This window comes from Ursus arctos, unplaced genomic scaffold (genome assembly GCF_023065955.2).
Source record: "Ursus arctos isolate Adak ecotype North America unplaced genomic scaffold, UrsArc2.0 scaffold_9, whole genome shotgun sequence".
In the NCBI taxonomy this organism is placed as follows: Eukaryota; Metazoa; Chordata; class Mammalia; order Carnivora; family Ursidae; genus Ursus; species Ursus arctos.
The window spans coordinates 67,728,920-67,746,382 of NW_026623111.1; the positions used below are offsets into that span (position 1 = coordinate 67,728,920).

Sequence of the window (17,463 nt, forward strand, 5' to 3'; positions counted from 1 at the left end):
AACTCACTGAGTCGACATCTTAGATATACTTAACAAGAGCAAAATGAGTAAATATAAAATGATTTGACTGTAACTTGAAAATATGCCTTTATTAAAACATGTTTGTGATTTCATTTATGATTCTGAGGAATTTCTCATAATGTCTGACTCACCCTGTTTATAAGGCTCTTGTTTAAAAATACATGATACAGCTGGCTCTGTTTTGTGGTGGGAAATTCACAGATGATGCTACGAGAGTGCCTCTTGGAGATGAAGGTGGCTATATCAACGCCAGCTTCATTAGGATACCCGTGGGAAAAGAAGAGTTCGCTTACATTGCCTGCCAAGGACCTCTCCCTACAACTGTTGGCGATTTCTGGCAGATGATTTGGGAACAAAAATCCACAGTGATAGCCATGATGACCCAAGAGATAGAAGGGGAAAAAATCAAGTGCCAGCGCTATTGGCCCAACATCCTAGGCCAAACAACAATGGTCAGTGACAGGCTTCGGCTGGCTCTCGTGAGGATGCAACAGCTGAAGGGCTTTGTAGTAAGGTCAATGGCCCTAGAAGAGATTCAGGTAAGTGAGTTAAATCTTACCATCTCCTAAGGCTTATCTCCCAGTTGGAATGCAGGCCTGGACACTTTCCATAAGAGCATCAGTATATTTCTAAACAAAAGACAGCAACTTCAGGCTTCCCAATTCAGTGGAACTAATGTCAGCCATTATTTTTTATCTAATAGAAACTTAAATATGATCTTCTTCACTGCCAATTTCCTCTGGTATGTACTGTATTAGGATGAAAATGAGAATACAGGCCTTTAAGGTGACCATCCATCATCCTTTGCTTAGTGATAGAACAGAATGGCTCAGAAGCTATGTGCTAGAAATGTTTTTTTTTTTAAGGTCAAACCTCTAAGAAGAGTGAATAAAACTATTTTTTAAAGATCTCTAAGTAGCAAATATTCCCCCATAAACACAACATATTTGGTAATACATGGGCAATTGTAGCATAAATGTTTGTCATTTGGGTAATTCCTTCTGCAGCCACCTAACCACTGAATCAATTTAGCTTAAATTAGATAAGTGGATACACCTTAAGTAAAACTGCTATTTTTCCTCACCTCCACACCCCCTCAATTTCACCCTCCTCCCCCACCCCCGCCACAGTAATACTAGCTTAAGTGTAAGTGTGGTTGACCCTTAGGGGCACTGACTCCCATGCAGTCCAAAATCCACATATAACTTTTGACTCTCCAAAAACTTAACTACTAATAGCCTACTGTTGACTGGAAACCTTACCAATAACATAGTCAATTAACACAAATTTTATATATTATATGTGTTATATACTGATTCTTACAACAAAGTAAGCTAGAGACAAGAAATTATTAATTAAGAAAATCAAAAGGAAAATACAGTACTGTGCTATAAAAAAATCTGTGTATAAGTGCACATGTACAGTTCAAGCCCATGTTGTTCAACGGGCAACTGTAATGGGTTTCCTGTTGGACTTTGACTTGATTCTATGGGTTACATGTAAACATAGCCTAATGATTTCCTTCATGGTTTTTGGTGTGATTTTATAAAGAATTAAAGATTATACCTTCTTATTCACACCAGCCTACCCATTACTTGTGCTAACACAGTTGTTCAATATTCCTTAAATGATTTGTTTGATTAATACATTGTAGAACTTGGGCCCTGTTATGGAATCTAGGGATTCAGCAGTTAGCAACACAGACAAAAAGAAATCCCTGACCTCGTGGAGTTTACTTGTAAATGAGGAAATACTAGTGTTGATGGTGCTGTGAAAAAAACCCTAAAGGAGTTGAGTGAGCTCCAGGGATGAGGGGGCCAGGAGGGATCTCAGTCAGAAAGAGCAAGTGCAGGGGCCCTGGCTTGAACTGTGCCTCCTGTTTTTAAAGAACCACAGAGAGGTCCCCGCAGGTGGAGCAAAGTGGCCACGAGGAGCAGGTCCGGGCTGAGAAGTAGCTGAGTCAAATTATGCAGGGCTTGTAAGGCATTGCAATGACTTTGGCTTTCATCTAGAGTGAGTTTAAAGTGGAGTCATTCAGAAAAGGTTATTATTCATATCATTGTAATCTGCTTTTAGGGTTTCAAAAAGTAGTTTTTACCGGTGTTTAAAATGTGGATTTAGCAACCTCCTTGATAAAGACCCTGCATGTGTTGTTTGATGGAGTCTTTTTGTCTCTTGCACCTGTCCTTTGATTTGATCCAATGGGCAAGTCAAAGTTTGAAAGGACAGTATATTATTAAGAACTAAACATATGTGTGAACAATACAGTATTTATCTATTGCTTCTGTTGTACAATTTCAGACAGGAGAGATACGACATATTTCTCATCTGAATTTCACTGCCTGGCCGGACCACGATACACCTTCTCAGCCAGACGACTTGCTCACTTTTATCTCTTACATGAGACACATTCATAGATCCGGCCCAATCATCACACACTGCAGCGCTGGCATTGGACGTTCAGGGACCCTGATATGCATAGATGTGGTCTTAGGATTAATCAGTCAAGATCTTGAAGTGAGTACAAGATATAGGCTGAACTAGCTTTAGATCAGATTTAACAGTGGAATCTAATTTTTAATAGTATGTTATGACCTTGGAATTTTTTTATTTAGCAGGGGTTTTGTCGGGGGGGGGAGGGCAGTACTTAAGATTCTTTTAAATAATCTCTATACCCAACGTGGTACTCGAACTCACAACCCCAAGATCAAGAGTCACGTACTTGACCGACTGAGGCAGCCAGACACCCCCATTTAGTAGCTTTTATGAATGCCTTAATTTTCTTACTATATCAGATTGTATTTTAGGGGCCCCTGGGTGGCACAGTTGGTTCAGTGTTTGCCTTTGGCTCAGGTCATGGTCTCAGGGTCCTGGGATCGAGCCCCACATTGGGCTCCCTGCTCAGTGGGGAGTCTGCTTCTCCCTGTCCCTCTGCCCGCCCATGCTCACTCTCTCTCAAATAAAATCTTTTTTTAAAAATTGTGTTTTAGTAAATGTTCAAAATCAGATCATAATCAAGAAGAAATAATACTTCAATTTTATATTTGTTTTACTGATTTTAACCATGTGCTCAAAATCCCTTATGCAGTATTGCATTTTACTCTTTACAGTCTGTAGGCTTGTATAAGGTAAAGTCAGTGTCACGGTCACATTTAGGAATAGAATATTAAAGCACTGGGGCACCTGGCTAGCTCGGTCAGTAGAGCATGCAACTCTTGACCTTGGGGTCCTGAGTGCAAGCCTCACATTGGGTGTTGAGCTTATTAAAAAAAAAAATACACACACACACACACCTGGGTGGTTCAGTCAGTTTAAGTGTCTGTTGCTCAGGTCATGATCTCGGGGTCCTGGAATCTGGTCCTGAGGTGTGCTCCTTGCTCAGCAGGGAGTCTGCTTGTCCCTCTGCCCCTCCCCCCACTTGTATGCTCTTGCACTCTCTCTCAAGTGAATAAATAAAAATCTTTAGAAATATATATATATAGAAGCACAAAAGAAAGTATATTTATGAAATAAAAAGGCATTCTTTTTTCTTGCTATTGTTTACCTATAAATGGGAAATGTATGCTTTGTTGTACAAGTTCATGCTAGTCTCTAAACAATTACTCCCACTTTAGAAAATACTACTGTGTAAACAAAATTAATGAGTATAATCTTACTTAAAATCTAAATTAGTATGAAACTTACTTAAAATGTTAGAATATCTTCCTGAACATAAGCAATTAAAATCATGGCTTTTTTTTTTTTTAAGATTTTATTTATTTATTCGACAGAGATAGAGACAGCCAGCGAGAGAGGGAACACAAGCAGAGGGAGTGGGAGAGGAAGAAGCAGGCTCATAGCGGAGGAGCCTGATGTGGGGCTTGATCCCAGAACACCGGGATCACGCCCTGAGCCGAAGGCAGACGCTTAAGGACTGCGCCACCCAGGCGCCCCTAAAATCATGGCTTTTAAAGAATTTTCATTAAAAGTAGTTCTATCTTGCTCTTCACACGCTATTGTATCTACCATAATCATTTAAGTAGAACAAAACAAAGTCTCTTTCTCCCTTGTTTCAAACTGATAGTATCAGTGAAGATAAAAAGATCAGGAATTTCATTCTGAAAAGCAAACTGTAGGAAAAATAGTTTGCCTTTTTTTTTTTTCAATGTTGATACTAGAAATTAGTCAATTTCCAGAGAGGAGAGAATTTCTTTTGGGGATTTGTTTGTTTTTGTTGGGGATTTTCAAACAGAATAACCTCCCCTAATTCTTACAAAGATCATAAATAAAATTAACAAATGATGGCAGGGTCAGTCCACTGACTTATTTTGTCCAGAACAGTTTCCTGAGACTGCTTAAAGGAGAAAGAGAATGAGGTATGGAATCTTTGGGGTTCAAATTCAGTAACCCTTTTTATCTAACGCACAGACCCTGATTTCTTTGGCAGTTTGACATTGCTGACTTAGTGCGCTGCATGAGACTACAAAGACATGGAATGGTTCAGACAGAGGTGAGTCTTGGTTGGTGTCTTCTAATGAGGATTTTTGTGAAGATTCTGATGTTTTCAAAATTCTGCTTAAGGAACCATTTCTCTTCTTAAAGGGTCCCCACATTATTACATAAAACCAAAGATTTATGGTGGTAAAGGACTTTTTTTTTTTTAAGCATTAGGACTAATTCAGAAAAATTAAAATATTTCAAAGATATGTCGTTTAAATTTTGCCTTTCATTTCAATGCAGGAAATGAGGAAATGCAGTATCTGCACTGAACGATATGCAGAGAATGGGGCGGCATGTTGAGGGGGAAATTGGGGTTGGTACAAATAGAGTATAATTAGTGGCATTCTTTCCCCATTCCGAACTTTAAAAAGATATAGAAGGTAACATTCTTGCCACAGAAATTCCCTGAGAAGGAATGGATTCAGCAGCATTGACGAGAAGTCCGGAGGGCAGACTGGAGTTGCTTGGCTTGGAGAAGGCACTCTTGGGGGAGAGTGAATGGGTAGTTCTGTGTATCCTCTGTTTTGATCATTTTTTCATTTCTCTGACCTGAAATCAAACCATGGGTTCTATCACCCGCTGACCTACAGACATGTCTTTCACAGGAACTGTATTACATAGAGTATCTGTCTGGTCTGAGTGGTTCTGCTATCCTTATTGTCTGTATTGTGAGGGGGGATATGGAAGCTATTTTCATACATCTGTAAATTCACATTTCTCTACCTCTTAAAGAATACAGAAGTATACTATCTTTAAAATTAAAATTTGCCTATTTTCCCTTCAGGTACATTTTTAATTCAAGTTAAATCTCCTAAATATTAAGCTGATTTACATATTTTTTTAGGTCAAGAAAGCATACTGATCTGTATAAGCAGTCCCTTAGACCCAGAAATTTCACTCATTCAACAGATACTTACTTACCGAGTGCCTGCTGCGGACCAGGCACTCTTGTGGGTGCTTGGAGCACAGCAGTGATTGGAACAAAGACCCCTTCATGGGGTGGTGATGAGGAAGGCAAATATTCAGCAGGTTAACTAAGTAAGTTATGTAGGATCTTTGAAAGCGGTAAGTGCTTTAGAGGAAAAAAAATAGAGTGGAGCAAAGAGGTTGAGTCGTGGTGGGCTGGGGGAGGTAGTTTAAATAGGGTAGCAGCCCTGAGAAAGTAACGCCAAAGCAAAGACTCGAAGGCAGCGCAGTGCGGAGCTTGAGGCTCTCTGGAAGTAAAGCACTTCAGGCAGACAGAGCCACCTGCTCTGAGGCAGGAGCAGGCCTGGTGTGGTTAAGAATGGCCATGGCTCGTGTGGCTGGGTGAGAAGGGGAGGTGACAGGGCCAGGGCTTTCCTCTGAGCGAAATGGAGACCTCACAGGATTATCAGTGTGGACTCACATGATCTGACTCACATTTTAAAGGTCCTCTCTGGCTACTGTGTAAAAACAAGACCCGACCTGGGGAAGAATATGCAGGGTTAGAAGCAGGGAGGTCAGTTTAGTGGCAGGCAGTGGGCCCAGACTGGAGTAGTGTGGCTACAGGGAGAAGAGGACATTATGTGAAGGAGGTTTGCTAATGGATTGTTGGTGGCATGACAGAGTCAAGGATGATTGTGTGCAAATGTGGGAAAGTTAAAATACAGCTGAGCACAAAGGAAATAAAAGGGTGACTTCTACTACTCTTCAGAATTGTTGATGTTTTAAGCAAACTTCTTACATTCTTTAAGGCCAAGCACATGTGTACAGGCATGAATGCTCATATACACACAACTATTTTAAACAAGATTCAACTGTAGTTAGTGTTTTATTACTTTCCATTTAGTATATTGTGAATGTTTTCTATCTACCTTCAGACTCATTAATTCCTTGCAAAATATAACAAGAAAATTCAGATCCCTGCACCATCAACCTAATAGAGTAATTTCACCAAAAAAGAGTTAATTTTCCAAAAACTTTGATTTCTATATTCTTTTGTTCCAAATATTTAAAGAGTATTATTTTGTGTAGCTTCTTGGGTATTAATTTCTTGACATTTCAGGACATCAAGATGAGTTCAATAAATCTAGAGGGAATTTTTTAGGAAGTTTATTTTTCCATTATAAAAGCAAATCATAAATATTACCAAAGCACAGAAATAAAGTGCCCTACCACAGAGCATTTCAGTTAGGACTCTGGGTTATTTCTACCTGCCCACTCACTCACCCCCAAGGCTTTGCCCCTCCTCATTTTGTCAACCTGGTTTCAGTTTCTTACCACTTTTATGACACTGCACAATTCTATATCCACTTTTTATATTAAACATTATCACAAAATTTTTCCATATTTTCAAAATTACTCAAGCATTTCATATATATATATATTTCATATTATACATCTAGAGTCTTCTCTCTCTTTCTCTCTTTTTTTTTTTTTTTTTTTTTGCCATAGGATCAGTATATTTTCTGCTATCAAGTCATTCTTTATGTGCTGACACGTCTTCAAGCTGAAGAAGAGCAAAAAGAACAGACACAGCTTCTGAAATAGCATGAAAAGAACAGCCTCCTGGATGTTTCTTCATCTCGCTCCCAACCTCCAACAGGTGTTCCTGTTCTCTGCTTAAAATAAATATCACAGGGCAGCAAGTCCATACAATATTATTATGCTTATTCTCCTCTACCTTAGAGGGGCATTCTTCACAACAATAAATAATGTTGAAATGCTGTATTTTTACAGCTACTTTAACCTGTGATAATAATTTAAAAATTTTTAACACTAACTGAACAGTGCAGATCTTAATTATGATTACGAAAGCATTTGATTATAGTTGATGTTACAAGGACACACCGACTCTATTTTTAATGCACCAGTCTTGTTTATAGCAAAATTCTTTCCCAGTATTTTAATAGAGTTATTTTATAGGGGATACTTGAAACCAGTATTTAAGCTTTAAATGACAGTAATATTGACATAGAAAAAAGTAGCAAATGTTTACTGTATCAGTTTCTAATGTTTACTATATAGAATTTCCTGTAATATATTTATATACTTTTTCATGAAAATGGAGTTATCAGATACATTTGTAACTGCATTGTTATGCATCATCTCACTTTGTAAATAAAAATACATCTTAAAAATATGAACAAGCCAGCGTATGCAGACAAATTAAACATTTTCAGCTGTGTGTTCTTTCTTTCTTTTTTTTAAGTAGGCTCCGCCCCCAGTGTGGAGCCCGGTGCAGGGCTTGAGCTCACAACCCTGAGATCAAGACCTGAGCTGAGATCAAGAGTCGGACGCTTAACTGACTGAGCCACCCAAATGCCCCTTCAGTGTGTTCTTTCTTTTTTTAAAAAAAAATTTTTATTTAAATTCAATTTGGTTAATATATGCTGTATTATTAGTTTTGGGGTAGAACTTAGTAAGTCATCAGTTGTATATAACACCCAGTGCTCATTACATCAGGTGCCTGCCTTCCTTAATGCCCATCACCCAGTTACCCCATCCCCCCACTCACCTCCCCTCAGTGTGTTACTTCTTAACACTCAGGCCCCTGGGGAAGCAAGAAGTTTTGAACCCCAACTTCCCATCTCCCCACTTGGTCCCTGTCATGCCAGCCACATGGACCAAGACTGTTGTTGGAAACCCTGGTAGATCTTCAGGGTCTGACATGAGGGTCATGTACTGACCAACAGTAGCTAAGACATTCAGTCTCCCTGCTTTCTGCCTCCCTGTCAGTCAGTGGTGCCAGCTTCCTGTGCCTGATACATAAATCAGAAGACTTTCAAGTTCTAATTGAAGTAAAACTCAGAATATCTAAGCTGACAAGGGATCATCAAAAGAAAACAATATCACATTTCCTGGGAGGTTATATTTGGTTCTGCCTGAAGAGAAAGAAATCTGCCTCAGAGAGCCTGCTTCTGATTCTCAGCACTGACCGCATTTCCCTCAGTCCTAATTCTGCCACCGGTTTTCCACTCAGCCATGAGTGATGGCAGTGTGAAACCTGGGAGACTGCTTGCTTCGCCCTCAGGGAACCAACCACTTGGAACTAGTGAACTTGAATCTCTGATCTTGCCCGAGGGCAACGATGTGCTGGAACCCAATCCTGAGTAGCAGGCACTGTTTGAGGGAGAAGACAGCAGGAAATGCACGGAGCCCCCCGGCCGTGCATTTGACTGCCCACCTGGGGAAGTAGCTCCAGGTCTGGCAAGAGAAGCATCACCACCACCGTTCCTGCTTCAGTCAGGACAGTCTTTGAGATTGCATTGTAGCTGAACATTTCATTTGAAAAATGGTCTCTGTTGCTTTAAAAGATATTTGGAAACCTCAGTTCTGAGCGCATTGGAATCCTGAGTCCTTGTTTTCCTGTCATAAGCACAGGAAACCAGGCCAGCAGGGCGCTGGAAGCCAGTACAGCTGGAGGTGATCAGCTATCATCTGCAGTCAACAACAGAGATGGGAGAGGGGGAAGCTGAAGAAGGATCCTTTTTCTGGAAAGAATGTAGCTAGGAAATGGAAACTGTGGCAAGAAAATGTGGTTTCAGTTTACGACCCAAATGGAAACTTCATTATAGCAAACATGTTGCCGCCCTCATCTGGGACCTGGCTCCACTACTTGGAATGGGATGAGACATTGGCTAGGGCCACTCTGGTTAGAAAGTGCATGGCACTTGTATGGCAAGGCCACAGAGCCAGAGTGGCACATGGAGGCACTCAAACGTCAAATGAAAGGATGAATACAACATGGCTCTTAACACACATTAGATAGCTAAGTACTACAAAATATACACCAGATGATGTAACGGCTCAAACATAATAGAAGCTTATTTCTCATGTACCTAACAGTTCTGGACAGGTGAACAGCTCAGCAAGATAGCTCTCTCTCCAGTTTTCAGGAACCCAGGCTGATGGAGGTTCTATAATCAACACACAACTTCCAAGGTCATCCTGGGAATTGTCTCCATTCCCCCAGCCAGAAAGGAGAAAGCATAGAGGACCACCTGTGGGGGGATGTTATGAGCTGGGCAGGCCTAGAAGCAAAGCACATCGTTGCCACTCATTCCATCAGCAAGAACTGGCCAAACAGTGGCCAAACTGGCCGCTGAGTGCAAGGAAGCGGGAAACGAGTTGGCCAGAACACCTGTTTGCCCATGACAACTCTGTGCTACAGAAGGGGAAGCATAAATTGTGATGGAATCTATTTCTAAAACTGAAGTTGTGTGTTGTATAACAATGGGTGGTGTTTGTTTTTTTAAGATTGTATTTATTTGAGACAGAGAAGGAGAGCAGAAGCAGGGAAGAGAGTCAGAGGGAGAGGGAGAAGCAGGCTCCCTGCTGAGCAGAGCCTGAGGTGGGGCTCCATCTCAGGACCCCAGGGGCATAACCCAAGCTGAAGGCAGACACCCAACCAACTAAGCCACCCAGGCACCCCAAAAGAATGGTATCTTAAGTATAGTCCTAAGCATAGCAGGATTAGAAACAGCATTTGTCCCCAAATCAAAACTTCTGTAAATGCCATTAATAAAAATATTTCTGAATTATGTTTAAAAGAGAAAAATTGCTGTTGAGAAAAACATCAGGTGTTCACATCTGTGGTTCCAGATAGCTTGCTTGATCTCTTGCTTTTAAAATGGCTGTTTATCTAAATGCAATCTGAGACATCCAAGAAGTTAAAAGAACAGCTCCCCAAAGTTATCCTCTGGTGATAGATACCTCACATTGAGAGAATGTGTTCCCATTTTACGTAATTCAGAAATGTTCGGGGTACTTTGTTATGGTGGAGATAAATGTAACAAATTATGCATTAACCTGTGTAATATTTTAAAGCCAATGGAAATTGCAATATATTAATTTGGAATTGCATTTGCCTGCAAGTTGCCAAAAACTAACCAAATGGGCTTTTACAAATTAGAGATTTCTTTCCCTAAGAAAACAAGTTCAAAATTAGGCAGTTGTTGGGGTTGGTTCTACAGTTCAAGAATGTCAACAGATACATAATTATCCTGGCCTTGCCCTCACTGTCTGAAAATGGCTGCCTCGGCTCCAGCTATTACATCCACATTCCAGGAAGGAAATAGGAATGACAAGGAGAAAGGGTCAATCACTGCCTAGGGCAAGAAAGCAAAATTTTCCAGAAATCACAAGCAGATTTCCACTTCTGTCTTATTAGCAAGAATTGTGTCACATAGCAATCTCTAAATTCAAGAAAGCTATTTTTAGCTAGCCATATTGCTGTCCTGAACAAAATCTTGGTTCTGTTAATAAGGGCAAAGGAAACGGTAGGTATAGGGTAGCAGCAAGCAGTGTGTGCCTCTCCAGTTCTGCCAGTTTCCACCATTCCTTAGTAGCTAACACTATGTGGATCTTTTAAGATCTTCCTGACCCTAGAAATATCTGAATTTATAACTGTTGAAAATGTACAGACAGGAAGTAGTAGTCTTAAGCTTCATGAAGACGACTACATATTTTTATCAATTTTTACCCATTCACCCAAAGTTAAGAATATTCTAGAGGTCATGCTAAGCAAACTCTCAGGATGCTTACTGATAAATTACGTTGCCAAGTTTTATAGCTTAGCTCTATCCAGCAGAATGAGTAATCATTCAGGTGGGCAAGTACACACAAAGGCTGGTCAGAGGGTTGCTTAGAGGCTAAAATACGATTAATTGGAGCGCCTGGGTATCTCAGTAGATTAAGCATCTGCCTTTGGCTCAGGTCATGATCCCGGGGTCCTGGGATTGAGCCCCGTGTCTCGGGCTCTCTGCTAAGTGGAGAGCCTGCTTGTCCCTCTCTCTCTGCCCCTGCAGCTCGTGTTTGTATGTGTGTGCTCTCTCTCCCTCTCAAATAAATAAAAATTTTTTAAAAAAATGATTCAATAGGGGCGCCTGGGTGGCGCAGTTGTTAAGCCTCTGCCTTTGACTCAGGATGTGATCCTGGCGTTCTGGGATCAAGCCCCACATCAGGCTCCTCCACTAGGAGCCTGCTTCTTCCTCTCCCACTCCCCCTGCTTGTGTTCCCTCTCTCGCTGGCTGTCTCTCTCTGTCAAATAAATAAATAAAATCTTTAAGAAAAAAAAAATGATTCAATAAACTGGGTTAGGCTGAACTACCCTTTATACTCCAGGATGAATTGTGGCTGCACGAGGAAGGGAACAGTTCACAGTTACTGAGCACTTCCCACACATCATACTGTTTTCTACTCTCAGGGTGTTTAGGATTGAATGTTATCACCCTTTTTAAGAGAGGAAACTAAAGTTCAGAGACACTGTCACTTGCCCCATGTTGCCCAAATAACAGAGCTGGAATTCAATTTGAAGTCGGCCTAACTGCAACCCGCAGCTCCAAGGCATCCTAGCTCTTTAAGTGGAATACAGGGAGTAGCCCTGGCAAAGCCCATGTTCTTCCCACTGTGCTGTGCTGCCTCAACGGTCCAGCAGCTCTTTTCCAGACATAGAGTTGAACTCATTCTTAACATTATTTCTCTGGCCCCACTTTTGAGCTTCATATAGGCGCCCGCTTTCATGAACCCATGATTATTTTGTTGTTTAAGGATTTTTATTTATTTGAGAGAGAGAGAGCACGAAGGGGTGGAGGGGCGGAGGAGAAGCAGACTCCCTGCTGAGCAAGGAGCCTGACCTGGGGCTCAGTCCCAGGATCCTGGGATCATGACCTGAACCGAAGGCAGACGCTTAACGGACTGAGCTACCCAGGCATCCCCCGCCCCATGAATCCATGATTATTTAGATCAGTTAGAATACAATTTATTCAGTTAGAGCTTTTTTTTTTTTTTTTTTTTTCCCAGTTACATTCTTCACACTAAAGATAATGTGTGGCTTCTGGGACAATTTGACTGTCTCCAGTTCTCAGGAACATGTTTACAAACTGCTTCTGGAGATGACAGATTTCTGACAGGTCTACTTTCAAACCCTTACATTGATTTGTGTCGTGACTGTCTTAAAGGGTGGCTTTTGGTGGTCTTGTCCCCAGATTTGTCCTGATTGTGGTAAATAATGACCATGTACTTAATATTTTCAGAACAGAGCATTGGATTTCACCACTTTGTGTTAGGTGACTATTTAGAGAAATACTTTAAAAATACATTGTTTATGGATTCTTTAAATTCATGTTAATGCTCATTTTAGAACTGGGAATTTCTGTTAATGCCCAACGCCACTGACTGCTCATTCCAGGGATATATTCTCACTAGACTATGAACACTGCCAGCAGGAACCGTTCCTGCATGTCCCATGGGCCTGTATACAGCACAGACTAGCTTCTCGACACAAACATTCATCAGGTAGATAAATGGGAATCCTCAAGTAATTGTTAATTCTCAAACATGACAATCTGCGTAGTTCTTTTTCATAGAAATATACTTGTGACACCTAATGGGGCCCTTTCTGTAATACCACAAAGGCATTCTTAATTGTCGTGAAAATACCACAGTAATCATTATCATTATATTAACCCACAGGTTCTTGGGAATACTTACAAAATAAAATTGTAAAGCACTAAATATCAGACAATACACTTTCTCACACATTTCAAAACTTACAAATAAGACTAGACAGAAAAATGGAACAAACTAGAGTCCCACATTATATAGGAAGTTGTGGGAGAAAGGTGGCATTTCAAATCAGAAAAGATGAATGATTCAATATATGATGTTGGAACAATTAGTTAAACATCAAAAAAAACTAGATTACTTAACACACCGTACAAAAACGGAGATTCAAAATGGAATAAGCATTTACATACTTAGTTCATAAAAGTCATAGAAAAAAACATGGGAAGTATTTTTAATAATGTAAGAAGAGAGGGGGATGGGTTTTACCTACTGCCAGACAATACACACAGCAGAGAGTAAATACGTTGTGCAAACCCCCAAGCAGAACTTCCTGCAAATACATTCTCAAAAAGAAATACTATCACAATTCATAATCCACACAAAAATATAAATATTCTAACATTTGACAGACATCAAGGTCAAAAAGCACTTTTTAAGACTAATAAAGCTGAATATGTAAAAAATACAAAACTTCTATATGGCAAAAGACATAGAAAAACAAAAGATAAAAGATTAAAATAGGTAAAACGTTGACCAAACAGGACAAAGGGTCACTATCCATAATGTGTTACAATGTATTAATCAAAAAGGAAAGACCACAGTAGAAAGGCAAGCAAAGGACATGAATAGGCAAGTGATCATGAAAAATACTCCAGTCATAATTTTTTAGATGCAATCTTAGATGAAATATTTTCACAGATCAGAACTGATCATTCCTTAGACTGGTGCAGCTGTGGGAAGCCAGCCCCCACTCAAGCATTGCTATACATCATCGGACAGCAGCCTGTCCAACATTTTAACGTGAGGTTGGCCTGGCATTTCAAGTTGTAGGAAGTGATCCTCCAAAAATTCTTGCACAACAGTACGGGTATTTGCAGCAGCATTATAATACCAATAAGTTCAAAGCTATCTAAATGTCCACGAATAAGGAATGGTTAAATAAATTACAGTCCTTCTATGCAATGGAATACTTCTCTGAAGCCACTGGTCTAAAGAATGAGGTAGATCAACGAAGACTGACACGTCAAGATTCTCCATAATATGTCATCAAGTGACTCATGAAACAGTATATATGGAATGATCTCTGTATTTCTTAAAATGATATAAACAAAAATTCGAAGGCTATACATGTGCCTATCATTAGGGAGTGAAAATACAGGGCATTCACATTTTAACCTCAAGTCGTCATTAATTCCCTCTACACTTGTATTTCATCTATAATCCAAAAAGATTTCCAACCCCTTAAAAAACAATCGTTTCAGAAATGGCCACATTTTTTATGAGAACTGTATGCAGTGGGAGGTGACATCTAATCCCGACGTCGCGTACCAACGGGTGTCACTCTCGCCGCCCGGGAACACAAGAACACACAGCGGCCGGTAAATATATTGAGCAAACCCCCCAAAAACTCCCTGAAGTAGGTGAAATACATTCTCAAAAATGGATCCTATGACAATTCACAAACCACATGAAAATATAAATATTCAAATATTCCCACAGGCCCTGCCAGTGAGATGCATGCATCAGCTCTGCACTGTCTTTACTGGCCGCTGAGGAAGACGGAGACCAGTCAGGCCAGCAACCCTTACTAGGTACAAGAAGAGATGTGGCTGGTGGGCTCCAGAGCTGTGCAGAGATCCATCGGCACTGATGGCCCAGGAGTTATGGCAACTTCTTCATTCACCTCCAAGAAAGCACCGGTTTCTTTGAAAGAAGTAGATTTCTTTTTATGGTAGCCTTCTGCAGAACTTGTGTCCTTTTTTCTGTGTTCATTCTTCAGTCTCCTTTTGTACATCTTGTATGCTACGTATTAAAACATACAGGTATTGAAAAATCACTTTAGCAAAGACTGTAATGTAGTGACCTCGTGTATTTTAGGGCTCTGTTTGCTTTGGGTCACAAATGTGTAAACACAAAAATGAAGGGGAAAAAGAAAGGAAAAGAGATGGAAACTGGGGTTCTGGTTCAAGAAGGCAACAAAAGTAGGATGCCTGAGTGGCTCAGTTGGTTAAGCATCTGCCTTTGGCCCAGGTCATGATCCCAGGGGCCTGGGATTGAGTCCCGCATAGGACTCCCTGCTCAGCAGGGAGCCTGCTTCTGCCTCTGCTTCTGCCTCTTCCCTGTGCTCATGCTTGCATGCTCTCTCTCTCTCTCCTCTCTCTCAAATAAATAAATAAAATCTTTAAAAAAAAAGAAAGAAAGAAAGAAAATGTAAGTAGATCCTAAACTCACCTCCTCCCACAGACACACTAAATTCCTCTGGGAAAAAAAACCCTAAACACTGTCAGAACAACCCCATCACATTAGACAAAAGGAAGGGAAACCAAGTGGAAGTGGGTAGGAGAGACTGAGATAAAATCTCACCATAAGCCGCACCCCAGACAGGGCCATCCACAATCAGGAGGGAACTCAAAACATGGAGCTTCTCCCTCAGGAGCAAAGGATTCATACCCCAGATCAGGCACCCCAACTTTTAATACAGGCATCTGAGAGACAAGCCCCCAAAACATCTGGCTTTTAAGACCAACAGGTGTGGTTTACCTAAGAACCACAGGTCTATGCTGAACGGAGGAACTGCAACCCGACTCACCTGCCCCAGGGCCCAGCCCAGGAGCAGCCCTTTGAAAAGTGCCCAGAATTTTATGTAGAAGAGACTCATTTCTTCATTTTATAGCATCAAACTGAGGGGCAGGAAAAGAAGTAGACATCTAGGACCAGGAAGAGAGTGCCATTATAAGACCAACTCAAAGACAGCCACACCAAGATACATTACAATTAAAGTGTCAAAAGTTAAAGACAAGAGAGAATCATGAAAGCAGCAAGAGAAAAACAACTTGTTGCATACAAGGGGACCCCCATAAGGCTATTTGCAGATCTTTCAGCAGAAACTTTGCAGGCCAGAAGGAGTGGCATGATACATTCAAGAAGCTGAAACGAAAAAACTTCCAAGCAGGAACACTCTACTCAACAAAGTTATCATTCAGAAGTAGAGGTGAAATAAAGAGTTTTCCAGAAAAGCAAAAGCTAAAGGAGTCATCAACACTTACAAGAAATGTTAAAGGGATTTAAGCTGAAAAGAAAGGGTGCTAACTAGTAACGCGAAAGCATATGAAAGTATACATCTCACTGGTAAAGATAAACATACAGAAAAGTAGTGAATTAATTACTTAAAAAGCTAGTATGAAGGTTAAATGACAAAAGTTGTAAAAATAATTACAACCACAGTAATAAGTTAAGAAATACACAAAATAAACAGATGTAAAATGTGACCTCAGAAACATAAAACATGGAGGAGGGATAAAATGTAGGGCTTTAGAATGTGTTCAAACTTAGGTTGTTATCAACTTAAAATAGACTATTATAAATACAAGTTGTTATATGTAAGCCTCATGGTAACCACCAAGCAGAAATCTACAGCAGACACACAAAAGAGGAGAAAGGAGTCTAAGCATACCACTAAAGAAGTCATCAAACCACAGAGGAAGAGAACAGAGAAGAAAGGAAAGGAAGAAAAAAGGAACTACGAAAGAGCCAGAAAACAATGAATGTCAATGTCAGCACCTCCATGCCTATCAATAGTCATTTTTTTAATTAAGATTTTATTTATTTATTAGAGATAGAGACAGCCAGCGAGAGAGGGAACACAAGCAGGGGGAGTGGGAGAGGATGAAGCTGGCTTCCAGCAGAGGAGCCTGATGCGGGGCTCAATCCCAGAATCCCAGGATAATGCTCTGAGCCGAAGGCAGGCGCTTTAACGACTGAGCCACCCAGGCGCCCCTGTATCAATAGTCATTTTAAACTAAATGGCCCAAATTCTCCAAACAAAAGACAGGGAGTGGCTGCTGAATGGATTTAAAAACAAGACCCATTTCTATGCTGCCCACAAGAGACTCCTTCAGATATACGGACACACACAGACTGAAGGTGAAGGGATAGAGAAAGATGCTTCCCTCAAGTGGAAGCCAAAAGAAAGCTGGGGTAGCTACACTCATATCAAACAAAATAGACTTTAAAACAAAACCTGTAAAGAGAGACAAGGGCAATACCTAAGGATAAAGGGGTCAATCCAACAAGAGGATACAACACTTATAAATACATATGCATACAACATAGGAACACCTAAATATAGAAAGCAAATATTAACAGTCCTAAAGGGAGAAATTATCAGCAATACAATAATAATATGGGACTTTGATACCCCACTTACATCAATGGATAGAATATCCAGACAGAAAATCAATAAAGAAACACTGGTCTTGAATGATACATTAGACCACATGGGCTTAACAGATATATACGGAACATTCCATCCAAAAGCAACAGAATACATACTCTTCTCAAGAGCTCATGGAACAGTCTCCAGGGTAGATCATATGTTAGGCCACAAAACAAGTCTTAACGAATTTGAGAAAATTAAAATCACAGCTAGCATCT

General features: G+C 40.4%; 2 protein-coding genes across 21 annotated transcripts in view; one reads left to right on the forward strand and one right to left on the reverse strand.

Annotated features, from left to right (window-relative positions):
• PTPN13 (protein tyrosine phosphatase non-receptor type 13) overlaps positions 1–7,647 on the forward strand; it is a 192,272-nt gene extending 184,625 nt beyond the window's left edge. For all 20 annotated transcript variants that reach the window (XM_026509786.4, XM_026509790.4, XM_048211896.2 and 17 more), the window contains 4 exons: positions 223–560; positions 2,323–2,538; positions 4,448–4,510; positions 6,916–7,647. In XM_026509786.4, the coding sequence (XP_026365571.2) occupies positions 223–560; positions 2,323–2,538; positions 4,448–4,510; positions 6,916–7,011 (713 nt within the window). In that variant the 3' untranslated portion in view covers positions 7,012–7,647. The remainder of the gene's footprint in view (positions 1–222; positions 561–2,322; positions 2,539–4,447; positions 4,511–6,915) is intronic.
• Positions 7,648–12,920: 5,273 nt separating this feature from the next.
• Positions 12,921–17,463, reverse strand: part of SLC10A6 (solute carrier family 10 member 6) — a 28,075-nt gene continuing 23,532 nt past the window's right edge. The window contains exon 6 of the mRNA XM_026509773.4: positions 12,921–14,832. Coding sequence (XP_026365558.2) covers positions 14,618–14,832 — 215 coding nt within the window. The 3' untranslated portion in view covers positions 12,921–14,617. The remainder of the gene's footprint in view (positions 14,833–17,463) is intronic.